Here is a 17,709-nt window from a genome sequence, read left to right as displayed (position 1 = left end):
ATATATTTATTTATTTATTTATTTATACATATATATATATATATGTATACGTGTATATATATATATTTATAAATATATATATATATATATATATATATATATATTTATATATATATATATATATATATATATATATATATATATATATATATATATATATATATATATAAGCACACCGCCAACTGTAGACCGCTTGGGCCTACGCCTTGACTAATATATCTCATAACATGTAGAGGTGTAGCTAGGGGGGTGAGGTAGCCACCCCGGGCGACTATCATATGGAGCGCAGACGAGTAGAAAAAAAAGCTAACATAGAGCTGCATTACTAATTTATACACTGCCGAAGATAAGAAAATAGACCGTTACTTGGTTTAAATGACTTATTTAATAGTTCTCTTAATCAATTATGTGACATCAGCACAAAATAATTAAGAAACAGACACTAGCAAAAAGCGCCCCTCAATGGGGGGGGGGGGGGCTTTTTGCCAATGTGAATAATTAAACAAATAAGGGGGGGGGCGCAAAGTTTATAGTTCGCACTGACTCCGCAATTGGTCGATACACCTCTGATTACGTGTTATTCCAAATGTATTTCCCAGGTCGGTCGGGTTGGGGATGGCTCACTTACTTTCACCTTTTTCAACAACCCCACCATGGACATAGCTAAGTTCGACACCAACCTAGCACTGCCCAAGTACATCCTGTCACGTACAAGTGGATGGTACCACACTCACAGTGAAAATTGGCAACTGGTTTTATTTCGGCAGTTTAATTTGAAATGTAGCGCCATCGTTGGTTACATCTCAATAAATCGAGTCCTAATTATTAAATAAAACAAATAGAATAACCTTTATAATAATTTTATAACAACAAGCTTTTAAAAAGCACTGGAAAAAAAGAAAATAAAATAAACTTGCTTATTAAAAAAGCCTTGGTCTCTAAAATACGTAAGAGATTTCATGTGCTACCACTTCTTTTATTATCTTATTTTCAGTGAATTTAAAAGTTTGTTATTATAAACTTTTTTATATTTGTTTTATTTTGTACTTTTTAGTCTATGCCTAAAAATATTTCCGTTAAAACCCGACCATTAGCTTGTGATGTCTAAAAAACAGTTATCTGCCCCTACTTCGTCCATGACAAACAGTTAACCCTCGAAGGTTAGTTATCGAGTGATCGAATTAGTATTTAATCTTGTTATCTCCCCTAAGTTTCGAACCGTTTTAATTAATGTTTATTGACTAATTTAACATTTAATTACATTTACAAAATAAATTTTCTTGCATTGTCATCAAAGCAGAAGGTAGCTGGATAGTTCGAAGAAAATCTATTCACTAGAAGTGGGTCAAAATTGAGTTATAAGATTCTTCACACATCAACAAAGAAACAGACAGACGTTGCGCACTAAATAAAAAGATTGTGAAAATACAAGATAGTACAGTAGTTTGACTTACAAGATGACCAATAGATGTTGTTTCGGTACCAGGTCAAACATTCCATTTCGAAGTTTTCAGATTCTCCAATTTTAAAGAACCACTGACCGGGAACACCTGAAAAATTATAAATCTTGTATAGGAAAATAAACTTTTAAATAGAAACAGTACATACAAATAAAAAATACTCGTGCTTATGTGATTAATGCAGTTGTTTTTTTTTTCAAAAAAGAAAATGTTAACTAATTGGCCCAGTTGTAATCTATAAACGTTTACGTATAATCTCTTGTTTACAATGTAGATTACCATACCAGTATTCCCAATGACTTGATCAAATGAATAGTAACTTGATCTCTCTGTAACAAAGTTAACACTTCCCCATCCAATTTCTACAGCTCGTGAAAATTGTGGATTGAAATTCATGGCATTTTGTAAATATAAATAAATGACGTATGCCGTTTTTCCGTCAGTGATAATGACACACTGAAATGTTACTCGCTAAATTCAAAGAAAAAGTGAGGGTAAATCATTTGTTTAAAGTAATATTAACCAATTCACTTTAAAAATTAATAAATTATGTATATAAAATTAACTCAAAAGTTACTCGCTAAATTCAAAGAGAAATGTGTTGGTAAATCATTTGTTTAAAGTTATATTATGCAAAGTACTTTAAATAGTAATATGCCATATTACTTTAAAAATTAATAAGTTATGTATATAAAATTAACTCAAAAGTTACTCGCTAAATTCAAAGAGAAATGTGTTGGTAAATCATTTGTTTAAAGTTATTTCATGCAAAGTACTTTAAATAGTAATATGCCATATACAAAATATCTATATAAAATAACACTGCATTATTCTTTTATATAAATTTGAAATGTAAGCATTGCTACTCTGCACACCTAATTTGTCGTTTAATATACATAATTGACTGTGCTTCTCCAATACACAATGGTGTAGGCCTAGAGAGTTTACAATCCTATCATAGAGAAGATACAGCACAGTAGAAGAATTCATTATTGAAAACTACTTGTTACAGAGTTATGTAGTAAAAGCTATATTTACTTCACCCGTATTATTCCTGGCTGGCCATGGAGGAACTTCATACCATGTTACAACAACGACAGTTTGTGCATCATATATAGGCCTACTTAATTTATCTGGAGAATGCAATAGAACGTCCCTATTCGCGCGCTCAATGACATTTTGTTGTTGCACATTGTTATCTGGTCTTCGCGTGTATATCTAAAATATATTATTAAAAATATATTTAACCAAGATTAATGTACTTTATTAAATAATTAACTGTGCACAATTACTAATTTGAGTAATGGAAATCTATAAAGTAAAAAATAAGCAAATACTCTTTGATTTTACTCATATATAAATGAGTTATATAGTGTTCAAACGGGTCATACCTGCCAATAAACGTATGCTCTATCTAGATTTACAACGTCCAAATCTGACCAATATACAGCTAGCAACTTTTTATCCATCAATGGAAGTCGTTTGGGATTAAAACCTGCATATTCTTCACCAAAGCTTATTAGGCCATTTATGGAAATCTGCAAACAAAAATGGGTGTTTAGCAATAACATATTTTAATTAAAAAAAAAAAGATTCCTTTAAATCATAAGCTATGTTACCAATTGAACGAGATTTAAATTATTATCGCTGGGAAATTAACCTTCATGGCAGAATAATCGTTACTATTTTTTAAAGTTGTAGACAATGGTTTCCTTCAGCCCGTAATTCGTGTTCCTACAAGAATATTATTGGATTTGTCATAGGGCCTACTGGTTATTTCAATTAGGGTATGAGAGCAAATTAATTTTAACTATTAGCTATTGTGTTTCTTTCTGGCATCTCTCTAAGAGGCACGAGAACACATCCACCTCCTGCTCGAACGAAATAGAAAACAAAATATAGAAAATATATAATTAATCAATAGTCCGCCTCATTTCAGGAAGTCTCATGTGTCCCTTACACATCCGAAAAAATTGCCCTCCCTCCCCTCTCATCTTTACCCCAGAGAAAAACATTCTGAAAGAAACCTCAAAAGCTTTTTGTGTTAGAAATGTATCCTAATATATAAAAGACCATGCGTGTAATTCTCTCTTTCTCTGTCCGCATGTCCCTAGGGGATGAGATCAGTATCTTCAGCAATATATGAACTTAAAAATACGGACTTAAAAATAATATGTTGGATGTTTTAAATATATAAACAAATTTTATTTAAAGAAAGAAAATAAAAAGAAAGGCATATTCGAATGTCGCAATACAATTTTAATTATGCAATCGGAAAAGTGTTTATGGTTGTGACAAGAACGCAAAAAACAATGACGTCACATGGCACATATTTAAACTACGGAAATTTCACAACACTTCTAATTTAGGAAATTCGAAGACATGAACTATTCCATTCAAAATCTATTTAGATTTATACATCTTTTTATCAAGACGTACGCTATTAAATTTTGACAATTTTCTGTGACAAAACGAATAAAAATTAATTTAAAATAAACAACAGAAATACCATTGAAAAGCCGGGTTTTTAACGGAATCATTTGAGTATCTTAATAAGTGTGTAATTAATATGGTGTTGTGTTGAATAATAAATTATATAATTTGGTTTTAATTTTTCAAATAGGTATTGGTAGCCTGTGTTATTTTAAATGTGTCAGATTTTCAGCTGCTTAGTTATTCCTTTGTTTTGTCACTAATACGGTTCAACATGTTGCAAAGCACATAGCGTTTTGACGAAGTAACTATTTTATAAACTATTGTTTTCAAACAAGTATAACATTGAAAATATATAGACCTATAAATCAAATGAAACGTGTACCCACGGCTAGTAATACATAACCCACTTTATAACTGAACAATTAATTTACCCCGGACTGGTGCAGGCAATAACCAATATTATAAGGGGGTTGAATTATTTTTTTTAAAACTTGATTTAAACAAATTAAAATAGTAGTTATATATGCAGCAGTCACTGTAATTGTTACGAAAACAAAGGTTGTGTGATATACATGATGTAAGGTTACTACTTTATATTTTGCTAACTACAGTTTATTTATTGGTTTATTGTCATTTATCGACAAATCGCAACGTTGTAAAATAATAATACGCTAAAATGTTGTGTGATTAGGTGTGTATACGTTTACAATTACACATGGAATGTCTTTGTGTATTAAAATTGAAAAAAAATAATAATAAACAACTATTTAGTAGGCCTACATCACAGTAAACATTCTGAAACAATAGAAGTGTAAACACGCGCATAGGCAGCAACACACCGCAAACACCTTTATATCAACAATTTAAAGATTCAAAATATCTATTTTTCAAATAAAGTTTTTCAAAACTAACCAGACAATAAATAATTAAACGTAGATTCACAGAATCCTAAAATGTCCTAGAAGAAAATTTCTCTCTCACGCTGAATGATGTTTTCTTCAGCTCTCTCTTTCAACTTTCTTTCACTTTTTATCTCACTCGTTTCTTTATAAAATACTATTTTTACATACATACCCAAATAGATTTGATCAGCTCTGTCCCCCATGGTATGCGACTAGGGATATCAATTTTTTGTGTTGCGAATTCCAAGTCTTCGGGTAAATATTGATCGCCAATAGAAATACCAAATGGGTACAGGTCTTAAAAAAAATCAAGACAATATAAAATCAAGACAACATAAATTCATAGCAAATTATTATTAACTTAATTACACACCAAACCAGTCATTTTCAATAGTTCTGAGTAGGCCTACATAGTCTCTATTACAAAAAAAACTGTTATATCATTTGTAATTGTGCAACTATGACTGCATTTAAGTTGTCAATTTTGACACACTTCAAAAGCTAGGGAAAAAAAATCAATGCATACAATTACCATTTTAAGATTTTAAAAAAAATTAATAGTGAATATTAGAGTTACTTAAACCTTTATGTATAAGGAAAAGAAATAATAATTCGGACTTTTCAAAAATATGCCTTTTCTGGAATGTAGATTAATTACATTACAATAAAAGCTACTTGGATAATCAATAATGTATTTCACTTATCTAAATATAATCACAATAGTATTATCAAGAAGCATCTACTTCAGGTTACCTGGAAAGCAGGTTTTTCTGTCTCGCCCTAAAATATAGTCAGGAAAACATTCACAATTGTAGCTTCCTTGCATGTTGACACATTTGTGATCACAACTATGAGTTTTCATATTACATTCATCAATATCTGGAAAATATTAGAAGACATTGTTGGAATTAAATTAAGTAAGATAATATGAATAAATATTCATAGATAGATCTAGTAGATATTTTAAAATTCATATTACTAAATTTAAATAATTACATAAAGCATAAATACCTTGACAGTAATTGTTAGTTTTAATGTAACCGTCTTGACATACACATGCATATGAACCAGGATTGTCTGTACAAATGCCATAAGGCTGGCGTAAACATCCATTTTTTGAAACATCTGCACACTCATCAATATCTTCAAGCAATTAACAAAGCAATTACATACTTATTATTAAAGTTAATAAAATAATAAATTTGAGGGAAAAATGCAAGAATACAAAGTTGTTAAAACACTTACTTGTGCACATTCCATTGCTATCTGTGTAACCATCAAGACATTTACATTTAAAAGAACCTTCTGTGTTAACACATAATTGGTCATGTCTACAGCTGGTTGAGTTGAGACATTCATCAACATCTTGATCACAAAATGTCCCTGTCCAGTTGTCTTGGCAAACACAACCATTGACATTGTCGCACCTTGTAGCTCGTCCTCTACATTCACAAGTGGATGTGCAGTTTTCTCCATATTTGTTCCCCAAACAAGCTGAAATAAAATAAAATATTAATTTATTTTGGTATATTAGGACCCTAAAGTTTGTAGTAAGCAGGATATAAAAAGTGTCAACAAATTATGGAGTAAGAAAATATTAAGTTGTATATAAATAATTTTTCAACGTACTTTCACATCTGTGTTTGTCCTGGTCACTTATCCTATATCCCATAAAACAATAGCAGCTATAACTTCCAAATGTGTTTAAACATCCTTGGGAGCAGAGGCTTAAATTACTCTCATTTTCATCTATGAATATATTAATATTTTAAAGTCAAGGTTTGTAATTGTTATAAGTAATAAATGTGTGAGCATCTCTTTTAGGTTTGGATTGCACATATACAAAAATGCATATAGTTATAGATACAAAAAGATACAATTAATATATACCCATTAATATATAAATATTTACTGTAATTAATAATAATGGGATGGAATGGTCAGATGTTTGAGCGCACAACTGCTATTTTGACTAATTAAAAGGGGTCGGCGTGGTCGAGTCGGTAAAGCTCATGGTTGCTAAACCGAAAAGTCTCGAGTTCGAACCCTCGGGCAGGTGAGGCTCGTTAGCTGGGGACAGCCACTTCTAGGAGAGACAACTCCAAAATTAAACAACTGCTGCCTTGTAGTTTGTTGTTGGTTGGACAAAGGCTATGGAAGCAAATCCAAAAAGAAAAGCAGGCTGAAATCGGAGTCAATGGCCTCAATGGCGCATAACCAGTTGACACGTAACGCTTAATTGTGTTGGAGGCGTAGTCGAGTCGGCAAAAAGCTCATGGTTGATAAATTCGAACAAAGTCTCGAGTTCAAACCCACTGGCAGATAAATCTCGATCCCCTTCAACACTAATAATTAAGAACGAAGAAGTCTGTATGACGTCACAGTCCAGCTAGATCTAATGGATATTTGACTCGTGTAGAGAAAGACCATGTGGCTATGCATTATGTTTACCACACTCTCCCTTAATATGCTGAGGTCACAGAAATGGATAAACTCTACTTTATCTGCCCAATTGTTCGCCATGTTTAAAAGTATAACTTTTACTGTAATTATTTACAAAATTAATTTCAAACAATTAACTATTAATTTGGGAACATGCATAGATAATGCAACAATAAATAACTATGAGGTGTTTTATCATTTTGTTTTTTTTAAAGAAAGATTGAGATATTATCAATGGTGCATTATGGAGTGGCATTACAAGAAAAAGGGGCATATTGATACATTAAATCATTTATGGAATGATCTTAGCAATACAGTAAAACAATCAACTCATAAAAGTCCAGTTTCAATGACAGATGTAGCCTACAAGTTTGAACAAAAGGTAAACTTAAATACTAGACTATAAAAGGCGTATTTACCTTCACACGCATAACCATTTTCTGCCAGTTTCATCCCAGACTGACAGAAACACTGTGGCGTCCCACTTGAATTTGTGCAGCCATATACACATGGTTGACTTTGTGTGTTTGCACATAAATCTATAATATATAACAATTTTTATTTACACAATAATTGGCTTATAAGTTAGCTGTAACCCTTGCAAAATATGTACTGTACCTTCAACATTCTGTTTATTGCATACATTTGATAGTGGTCCTGATTTATTAAATCCAGGTTCACACTCGCAAGTATAAAATGGAGCTGTATTTATGCATATTTGTTCACAAGTGTGTAGCCTCTCAGCACATTCATCAATATCTGTAGTACAAATAGTGATTCAGAAAAGTAGACCACTACTTAGTAATGAAAATAAAAAATATAAACATTCGTATATATTTACTAACAAAAAAAAATGTCTGACCAACACAAACGTCTCCTGATTTTCTGAAGCCCTCCTTACACGTGCAAGTAAAGCTACCATATATATTAATACAGGTGGCGTTGTTATCACACTTGTTTGATACCTGGGCACACTCATCAATATCTGAAAGATAAAGTAATCTGAAATGATTAATAAGCTACACATATTAGTATTTGTTTTATTTACATAACCAGAGTATTTTAAAACGCTACAGTCTCATTGACTGTTAATTAGCACTCGAATGTAGTTCCTAAAAAGTTCCTTGACTATCCAATGACTTCAATTATTATGAGAAAATTCCAATCAGGTATCAAATTTATTAAATAAATATTAGGTTACAGATTCATAAGAATATAGTTTTTTTCCTTTGTAAGCATAAAGTAAGTTCGGATTAACTTAGATCATGATGGGGTATCAACCCATACCCTGCTAATATTGCTAAAATGAAAAATACGTGGTATGAAAGACAATAACGAGTTTGTGATTAATGGTGGTTCTATGGAAATGAAATTACGTTAGTTTCTGTCTATGTTGTATTAGTGATAGAAAATGTGGTCTAGGGTTTGAAGTGAAAGATCCTCCGGCTTAATGTATGCAAGAGAGAGAAAGTCCTGATATTAGCCTGTGTAAGAAAAATTTGTATTGCAAATAAAAACACAAAGAACATTCGCTTCATGATTCGTTTAGGGAAATTAATTTTTAACCAATAGCTGTGCATGAATTAAGCCTTGAAGCATATATACGTGTCGTGTTATATGATTGCATGTATGCGAGCGTGCCTAGTTGTACGTTAGGTGAAAACATCACAATACAACGCGCGCATTTTTGTAATTCTTGATAGGATGAAGTATTTAATTACTGACCTTCACATTTCAGCTTATTCATCGCTAAATGAAATCCAGGTGGACAGACGCTGCAAATGTATGACTGACCACTCAACTCCTCAACAGATGCTTCAACGTCTGTGCAGCTTGATTCTTGTAGGCATGGGTTGCTGGCACAACCATCTTTATCCAGTTCACAATGATCTCCTACAATATTAGTATCCAGTAATAGTTAAAATACTTTACGTAAATCTGCTAGTTTTGAGAAATGTATTATCAATCATTCTATTTCCATCTCCTATAACTATCTTCATGTTAAATACTTTAAATCAAGGAAATATATAAAATAAATGTATTTTTAATTTATTCTGCAAGATAACAGGAATTTAATTAATCCTTATGCTAAGATTAGGCCCACTTATTTAATTTAAAAAATGTAAAAGTAATTATTAGCACATCTGATTGTATTTTCAAACCTCTATAGCATTGTTTACCCAAAAGCTATATATTATTAAACCTGTTTAATCATTTGTATTTTTATTCCAAAATATTTTTTCTACATTTTTACATAGTCATAACTAGCATAAGTGTTAGTTCTTACTATTATTTTAGTAAAATAATGTAAATCAAATATTAAGCAGGATGTGCGAAATAAACATTAGCTTTATAGTTTAATGGTCGCCAATCAACGACCTCAAACACAATAAGGGAATAGGTTAGGACTTGTGTGATGATGTGTAGGGAGAGGATGAGGCTTCAGCTAGAGCGATTGTGATGTAATACTTATAATACGTCTAAAGTAGTGTGATTTATTGGGTTAGATGAGGAAAGCTTTTCTGCCATAATGCGACATAGGACGCCAACAATTGTTCCAGACATCTCTGTCCTGGGCTAGTCTCTCCAAGTAGGCCTACCTTCAGGTGTATTCAATCTTCTAGGTGTCGTTCCTCAGGTCACGTCTCCAGATATTTCTAAGACGGCCTTATTTTTTTCTCACCTCTCTTTTATGCAACTACATGGGTTTTGTTTTTATACATTTTACAGACGTTCAATGATCCATATTGATTGTGGTCCTGGTGGAAATAGTGGTCCTCTGCCAACATATTGTCTCCCTCAGGAGAAAAAAGTCTGGAATAACACTGGACACTGGATGGTTATTGCTACCGCCATCTGGTCATCATTTTAGTAGCTGGCTATGCAGATGTGATTGATTAGGTTTTATTTAGAAAATAACATCTACTATGACTAAATCATTTCTCTCACTAGAATAATCGTTATTCGATTGCAATTATCGTACTTTTTTATGTTGGTATAGTAACCATTGCATCAAGTGTCATATGGTTCCAATAGTTTTGTCCAAACTTATCCATCTCTTGAATGATTTAATTATTTTTTTCGAGTTTCATTGAGAGTCCAAACATTCCAGGTCACGATTGTTTTCATCGGAATAGCATATTTTGGATGGCTGGCTTTCTACAGGCTTTCATCAAACAGTATAGTAGGCCCTACCTTCTTAAAAGGCATCTAAAGGCAATGAACTTGTTAAATTAAACTGCTTATTTAGTTTTTTAATCTGTTTTAATTGTATTCGCCCAGGCCATTTCATTAGAGCCCATTGGCTAAGTGTTGTGGGATAGATCTGTGTGTTTTCTATAAGGGCCTTTAGGAAAACTACCTCTATACTTCGCAAATAATTCAAAATCCTGTACTGTGTCACTTACAAATTAAATATGCTACTTACACAAAAACAAAATATTATTATAGGCCCGAGTGTATTAGTTTATCTAAGACTTAACAAATAATAAAACAATTAACAACCTGCATATCCATTGCTGCATTGACAAGATACGACTCTAAAATACGATGAAAACTTTTTTAAAGGATCAGCAAAATTACATGTTCCGTGATTGTTACAGCCACTGCAAATGCTGATGTTAAATTTTGCCACTGGTGACGATAAGCCTTTGCTATCCTTTAATACGACACTGTTGAAACAAGTTTATAGATTGTATGCATACATTTTACATCGGACACATAACTTTCTAACTTTCACAAGTGCATGTTTAAGAAAATAATTATTTTTACCTTACAAACGAACTTTCGATATCTGTTGGTATAAAATGACCTTTAAAGGTGTTGTCCGTGTGGTTGAAAAAAAAACTCCAATTTGTATTTAACTCAATAATTTCAAATGTTATACTGTCATTATCAGGATCTTCTCCGAAAAACTCAATTAAGGTAGTTTGGTTTACGGTCACTTGAAACTGGGTGTTGCCATGGATAACTGGAGCTAGGTTTGCTGAAATATGTGTTAAATACATTAATTAGCAGAGATTGTCGTGATATTGATCCCAATTTTATAATCATGTTCGTATACATATACTTTATTTCTATTGTATGCCTACACTATAGATTTCTTCAATAATTGGAAATTTTAAAAGAGCTTACAAATAGACTGCGTTTGCTGTTCAAATAAAGACGCGGCAGCCAATGTGTTAGACGCTATCAATGTACTGTTTGTTGCGACGTAATCAAAGATACAAGGGACACTATCATTGCTTCCACAAACTGCTTCAGCTTCCTGCCTCAAAATGGGATCCACCTCGTCCAAAAATAGAGGCGTGTAGCTGGGGTCCTGATAAGATGATCTACTCTTTCCATATTCATATACAAACAAGCTTTCTACGTCTGATGTTATCGCCCCTGTCAAATATAATTATACTTTTTATATTTCAATTTAAAAGCAACTAGAAGCTGCACTTTAAGCAGTGCTTTCAAACACAATCTTGCTAGAGTGTACAAAAAGATATTTGTAGTGAGGTTACTGTTTATTTTAAATATTTAATGTGGTAAGTTAAGCATTTAAAGGCGAAAATTATTTCATGTTTATTATGCTAAATTTTCTCCTGTATGTTTTTCTGTAAACGCCGATCCCCAAAATTTTGAAAATGAGTAGAATTTGTTTAATTTGTAGAAAGAATTGGACACAATTAAGCTATACTTTGTATTGGTGTGCTTTTCCATTTTTTTGTATTCTTAATAGTTGTTACATCAAACAGTAAAAAAAACTATTGTACTCTGTGACATATGTTCTCTAGTGTCCGTTATACATTTAATTATTTTTGTTTTATTTTTTTAATTGCATATTCGTTATTATATAAGTTAATTGTATATACTCGTGTTCTTTGTAAAGACAAACTGTTTGAACTGTTTTACTTTACTTACATGACTGTCCAAACTCATAAATTTCCCTCCCTGAAGATGTGGTAGAAGACATTATCCCGTTAGACCAAATAAAGTCATCAGACTTGTCACCATTAAAATTCCCCAAAAGTCCTCTAGGGATTCCTCGATACATGTTATCCAACGCAATGGACAATTCCAACATGTTGTCAGTCGTTGAAATGGTTAAAGCTATACCTATAAAATATTGAATTTCATTTAGGTAATAGTCTACTGTTAATTGTAATATAAATCAATAATGGCGATTCATAATTGCCCATTAAAATTGATTTAAATACAAACCCTCAGGCGTGATGATTTTTAGAGAATCCTGCAATTTGCTAAGATAAAATCCACTGTCAAAAGCGTTGAAATTGGCATTGTCTCTAAATCTCAGGGAATAGTCTTGCCCATTCGCATATATAACGAGATCTGAAAAAAAATAATTTATAACTAATTATGCCGACTTGATGAGACGGATACTTAAAAAAAATAATGAAAATATTTATTCATTTTTCTAATGGAAGGTGAACGCTTTGTCTATAGGCTACATTAATAAAAGTCATCTGTTTTTTTTCAAAGGGTAGTAGCATAAAGTATACTAATGGCCTAACACTGACAATCTCGAAACATTTGGATGTTTGTTTTATAGTATACAGTGCTAGCGCCAGGTTATTTAGCGCCCTAGGCAAAACTTCTTAAAACGTCCCCCCCCCCTTTCCGCAATTTTTTACTTTTGTTAAAATAATGGAGCTAAATTTTCAAATGCTTTAATGTAATCAGTAGAGAGCTTCGTCACATAATAAATGGAAACAAAATTTAATGTTGAAGTTTTGGAATTCCAATAATCCGAAATTTGTTTACTGATGTTTATTTTCATTTATGCGGATTATTAGTCTGCGCTTTAGATAAACTAATTACAAAAAATATTCTAGCCTTGTACACTTCGAATTGTTTGTATTGGTAATTGTGTGCGCAGACGTAAAATATTGCCTATGTCAAACGCAAGTATAGTTAACTGCAAACATTTTTCGAGTTAACAATAGATTTTATTTAAATAAATACTATCACCTATACGTACCGTTTGTCTTGCTAATTTCAACTCTAAGAGTATTAGACCAAGATGCTAGCACAAAACCGCACCAGACTGTAGCATTTGTGGAGATTCCATCACTGCTAACTGCACGACATGTACGACCCTGGATTTGAAGTTTCACATGTTTTATAACAAATTATTTTGTCATGCATTTTATAGACCTTATAATGTATTATAATATTTTTAAACCCATATGCTTATAAATGACTATATTATTACAAAAATGAGCAACCTTTCATTAGATATTATAAAGATAAACACTTATTTGCACATTTAAAAATATAATTACAAACGAGAAACCATAAAATACTTATGATTATTCGCACGCAATGCACAGTTAGTATGAATAGTCTAAAAAGGTTCAATTACGTTTCGAAACTGACGGTAAATTGCGCTAGTGATGCAGAGCTTAGTGAGCTTGGCATTTGAAGGCACAATGTGCTTAATACTATTTCCAGCCACCTTTACTTTTCCTAATATGAGTCAGGTGCAGAGGCGTAGCAACCCTACCCGGCGCCCGGGGACAAACTTTTCGATTTGCACCCCCCTCAAGATTTCGATTTGCACCCCCCCCCCTCAAGATTTCGATTTACACTCCTCCCCCCTCAGACTTTCGATTTGCACCACCCTCAACCTTTCAATTTATTTTTCCAACACATTTTGGCGCCCCTTAAGGTCGGTGCTCGGGGACATATGTTTCCCCCCCCCCCGTCTCGTCTCGCTACGCTACTGGTCAGGTGCCGAACAAAGCTGCGTGGACATTGACACTTTCTTAATTTTTAAATTATTCACTGTACTAGTATTATGACCCATTCCTTTTTAGACCGCCGCAATATAAGATTACTTGTCTGGTGTAAATATAAATATATAAGATTTTTTACCTGTAGTTTAAACTGTATTGAGTAGACGTTTATTGACCAATCAAGCTCTAGTATCTTAAACTCTCCCAGACCATTAAACGTGTATGTTAACTGATCAAACGTTATTATGTGTGGATCTCCAAATAGATAGCCTAAAGGAATGTTAATGGAAAACATTACTTGATTACACATTACATGAATACATCATATGACATTTCATAAATAAGTATAATATCCCATATGTAGCTTTCCTTTAAATATTTAAGTTATTTCTTACATCCAAAGAGAGTAATTAGTTGTCGGTTTCTAAAATACTGATAACTTTAGTAGCTAAACTTCATACAAAGCCTAAATATAGCATCAGTTATATATATATATATATATATATATATATATATATATATATATATATATATATATATATATATATATATGTGTGTGTGTGTGTGTTTCTTTCAGATTTTGAGCAATTTCTGTGACCGGAAGTGATACTTTATATCTAGATGTGGGGCGTACGGATCGTACTGGGTGGCAAAAAAATGCAGACACCAAGACTACTTAAATACACCATTAGGCACAGGTTGATTACAAACAAGATGTGGGTGAAACCGAATTCCTTTAGGTTAAGTACCACATAAGACAGTGGTTAGCGGAAGGAGTGACACCCTGAGTTACCAAACTGGGTGTCAGCAGACCTAGTGACGCTACTCATACAATCTTCGAATGAAAAAAAAAAGCCTTGCTACAAAAATATGTGAATGCAAAAATGAATCAACTGTCAAAATTTACCTCTTGTAGGATAAACAGACGAGCATTTAGGTTGTGGATCAACAGCATAATACAATTCGCACATATCTGACTGTTCACAACACCACTTCTTTGGTAGATAGTCGTACATGTAGTATACGTAGTAGTAATAAAAAAAATAGTTATAATAATCATTTGTAAACAGGTTTCCAGCTAATGGCCATCGATTTTCTATTCCGTCTTCTCTATAACAACAGCGCTGTTGAAAAAATCGCATTAAATAGTTATAAAGCAAAAATATGTTTTTGCTGTTTGTGATTTTTCGTAAATAAGAAACTAACTGTCAGAATTAAAGCTACTAAATATAAATTTTAATAGAAAATACAACTTATTACTTACTCTCCCGATACCGTTATAGTAATACGCAAACGTGTTAGAAATGTAGCAGTGTGACTGATCAATCGAAGGTATCCAAGCACCGCTGTACAAAGCAGCCAATTCATTGCATGGGCAAGATGGTATATTTTGTAATATCGAAATATAATCTGTAATATTTTATGTATATATATATATATATATATATATATATATATATATATATATATATATATATATATATATATATATAGCCTACATACATACATACACAAACATATTTTTATTATATCACCCTTTCAAGTCAATAACCCTTACAAGATGACAAATAGATGTTGTTTCGGTACCAGGATAGGCATTCCATTTCGAAGTTTTCAGTTCCTCCAATTTTAAAAAACCATTGACCGGGAACACCTGTTAAAGTTTAAATCTTGTTAAGGAAAATAAACTTTTAAACAGAAACAGTACATACAAATCTAAGCATAGTCTTGTTTTTGTGATTAATATAGTATTCTTTCAAAAAAGAAAAATGTTAACTGGTTGTCCGTTATAATGTAGAAACTTTTTACGTATAATCTCGTGTTTACAGTGTAGGTTGTCATACCAGTATTCCCCATGACTTGATCAAACAAATAGTAACTTGATCTTTCAGTGTCTAGGTTAACACTTCCCCATCCGACTTCTACAGCTCGGGAAAAGTGTGGATTGAAATTCAAGGCATTTTGAGTATACAAATATTTGACGTATGCCGTTTTTCCATCAGTGATAATGACACACTGAAACGTTACTCGCTAAATTCAAAGAAAAAGTGTAGGTAAATCATTTGTTTAAAGTAATATTAACCAATTCACTTTAAAAATTAATAAGTTATGTATATAAAATTAACTCAAAATAAAACAAAATCATTTTGTATAATTTCATTTTTATAAAAGCAATTCGAACTTAAGGCATTGTTGCTCTTCAAGAGTATTTTTTGTTTGTTTAATAAACATAGATTGGGCTTCTGAGATACACAGTAGTGTAGACCTAATGTAGGCCTATCATTAATGTATTATTTAAAACTAGGCCTACATTTTGCAGAGTAAAAGTTATATTTACTTCACCAGTATTGTTGTTTGCTGGCCATGGAGGGACTTCGTACCATGTTACAACAATGACTGTTTGTGCATCATATATACTTAATTTATCCCGAGAATGCGATAGAACTTCCCTATTCGCGCGCTCAATAACATTTTGTTGTTGCACATTGTTATCTGGACTTGGCGTGTATATCTAAAATATATAAAAATAGGTCAACGGAGATTAAATTAGCTTTAAGCATAATATAATTAATAATTTAAGTAATGATAATAAAATCTAAATAGGCATATTAAAAGCAAATACTCTTGATTGTACACACCGAAATATTAGTTATATAGCATTTAAATACCTGCCAGTATACGTTGGCTCTATCCAAATTTACAACGTCCAAATCTGACCAATAAACTGCTAGTAGCTTTTTACCCTTAAAAGGAAGTCGCTCGGGAACAAAACCTGCATACTCTTCACCAAAACTTATTAGACCGTTGATGGAAATCTGGGAACAAAAAGCAATGGATGATATGCGATACTATACATTTGGTTTTTTTATTTTTTAACTTAATTTTATATAATAAAATATTAACGATGAAATGTTTTTTTTTAAAACAATATCCGATTTTTTGGGAGATAAACTAATTTAGTACACAATATAATTCAGAATTTAAATCACTAATCAGTGGTTACTCTTAATCTAGTAGCCGACAAATCGCAAGCAGTTTACACACTAAATAATGGTGCAATTATTTGTGAATAAATCGTAGATTTTTTAAATTAAACTTGTGTTATCTGTATAGATTAAAATAATAAAATATTTATTTATAAATATATAAAGCTACTAATTAGTACCACTTAGTAAATGATATTTTTAAATGCTGGAAGTACATTTACTCTAAAATAATATTCATACCCAAATAGATTTTACAAGCTCACTCCCCCACGGTAGCCGACCACGTATATCAATTTTTTGTGTGGCGAATTCCGAGTCCTTGGGTAAATATTGATCGCCATTAGAAATACTAAATGGATACATGCCTTTTTTGAAGAAAAAAAATAAAAACATTAGGTTAATAAAAATCCGTTTATCCATCAGTTCATTCATTTTTTAATCCATCCGTCAATCCATCCGAGCAACTTTTTCCTTTTTTTTTTAAATTTTTCCAGTCTAAAGGTGTTTTCTTTAACAAAAATTACTTACTTTGATTAAAAGGTCTGTAAATAAAAATACATTATTTTAATGCAGTGGAAAACGTATGTGTATTTTATCTTAATTAGGTTCATATTCCAATGTAAATATTTAATTTTCTATTAATTACAATCGAAATGATTACTTACAGGCACAACCACCTATTAGGATTAATCTCTAAACAAATTTCAAATGTGGCACATGTGATACAAATGTCTCT

General features: G+C 31.9%; 2 protein-coding genes and 1 long non-coding RNA gene across 3 annotated transcripts; all 3 read right to left on the bottom strand.

Annotated features, from left to right (window-relative positions):
- Window positions 1–1,201: 1,201 nt before the first annotated feature.
- Window positions 1,202–5,397, bottom strand: LOC131942329 (uncharacterized). Its single transcript, XM_059302140.1, has 7 exons — window positions 5,382–5,397; window positions 4,971–5,095; window positions 2,852–2,998; window positions 2,499–2,678; window positions 1,745–1,931; window positions 1,455–1,550; window positions 1,202–1,334 (listed from the first exon to the last, which is right to left on the bottom strand). The coding sequence occupies exons 3-7, from the start codon at window positions 2,927–2,929 to the stop codon at window positions 1,264–1,266; spliced, it is 612 nt and encodes a 203-aa protein (XP_059158123.1). The 5' UTR covers window positions 2,930–2,998; window positions 4,971–5,095; window positions 5,382–5,397; the 3' UTR covers window positions 1,202–1,263.
- Window positions 5,398–5,934: 537 nt separating this feature from the next.
- Window positions 5,935–15,002, bottom strand: LOC131942325 (mucin-like protein). The gene is made up of 14 exons (XM_059302137.1): window positions 14,894–15,002; window positions 14,126–14,256; window positions 13,230–13,347; window positions 12,452–12,580; window positions 12,152–12,346; window positions 11,375–11,629; window positions 11,127–11,225; window positions 8,966–9,133; window positions 8,175–8,225; window positions 7,859–7,999; window positions 7,660–7,779; window positions 6,428–6,547; window positions 6,052–6,292; window positions 5,935–5,941 (listed from the first exon to the last, which is right to left on the bottom strand). The coding sequence occupies exons 1-14, from the start codon at window positions 15,000–15,002 to the stop codon at window positions 5,935–5,937; spliced, it is 1,884 nt and encodes a 627-aa protein (XP_059158120.1).
- A 2,274-nt stretch (window positions 15,003–17,276) lies between these two features.
- Window positions 17,277–17,694, bottom strand: LOC131942330 (uncharacterized). The gene is made up of 3 exons (XR_009386739.1): window positions 17,639–17,694; window positions 17,502–17,515; window positions 17,277–17,338 (listed from the first exon to the last, which is right to left on the bottom strand). It is a non-coding gene; the product is annotated as an uncharacterized LOC131942330 (long non-coding RNA).
- Window positions 17,695–17,709: the final 15 nt, after the last annotated feature.

This window comes from Physella acuta, unplaced genomic scaffold (genome assembly GCF_028476545.2).
Source record: "Physella acuta isolate Inbredline_101_S28 unplaced genomic scaffold, ASM2847654v3 ptg000401l, whole genome shotgun sequence".
NCBI classification, from domain to species: domain Eukaryota; kingdom Metazoa; phylum Mollusca; class Gastropoda; family Physidae; genus Physella; species Physella acuta.
Note: the sequence above shows the minus strand (reverse complement) of the source record. Positions and strands in the feature narration are given on the sequence as shown.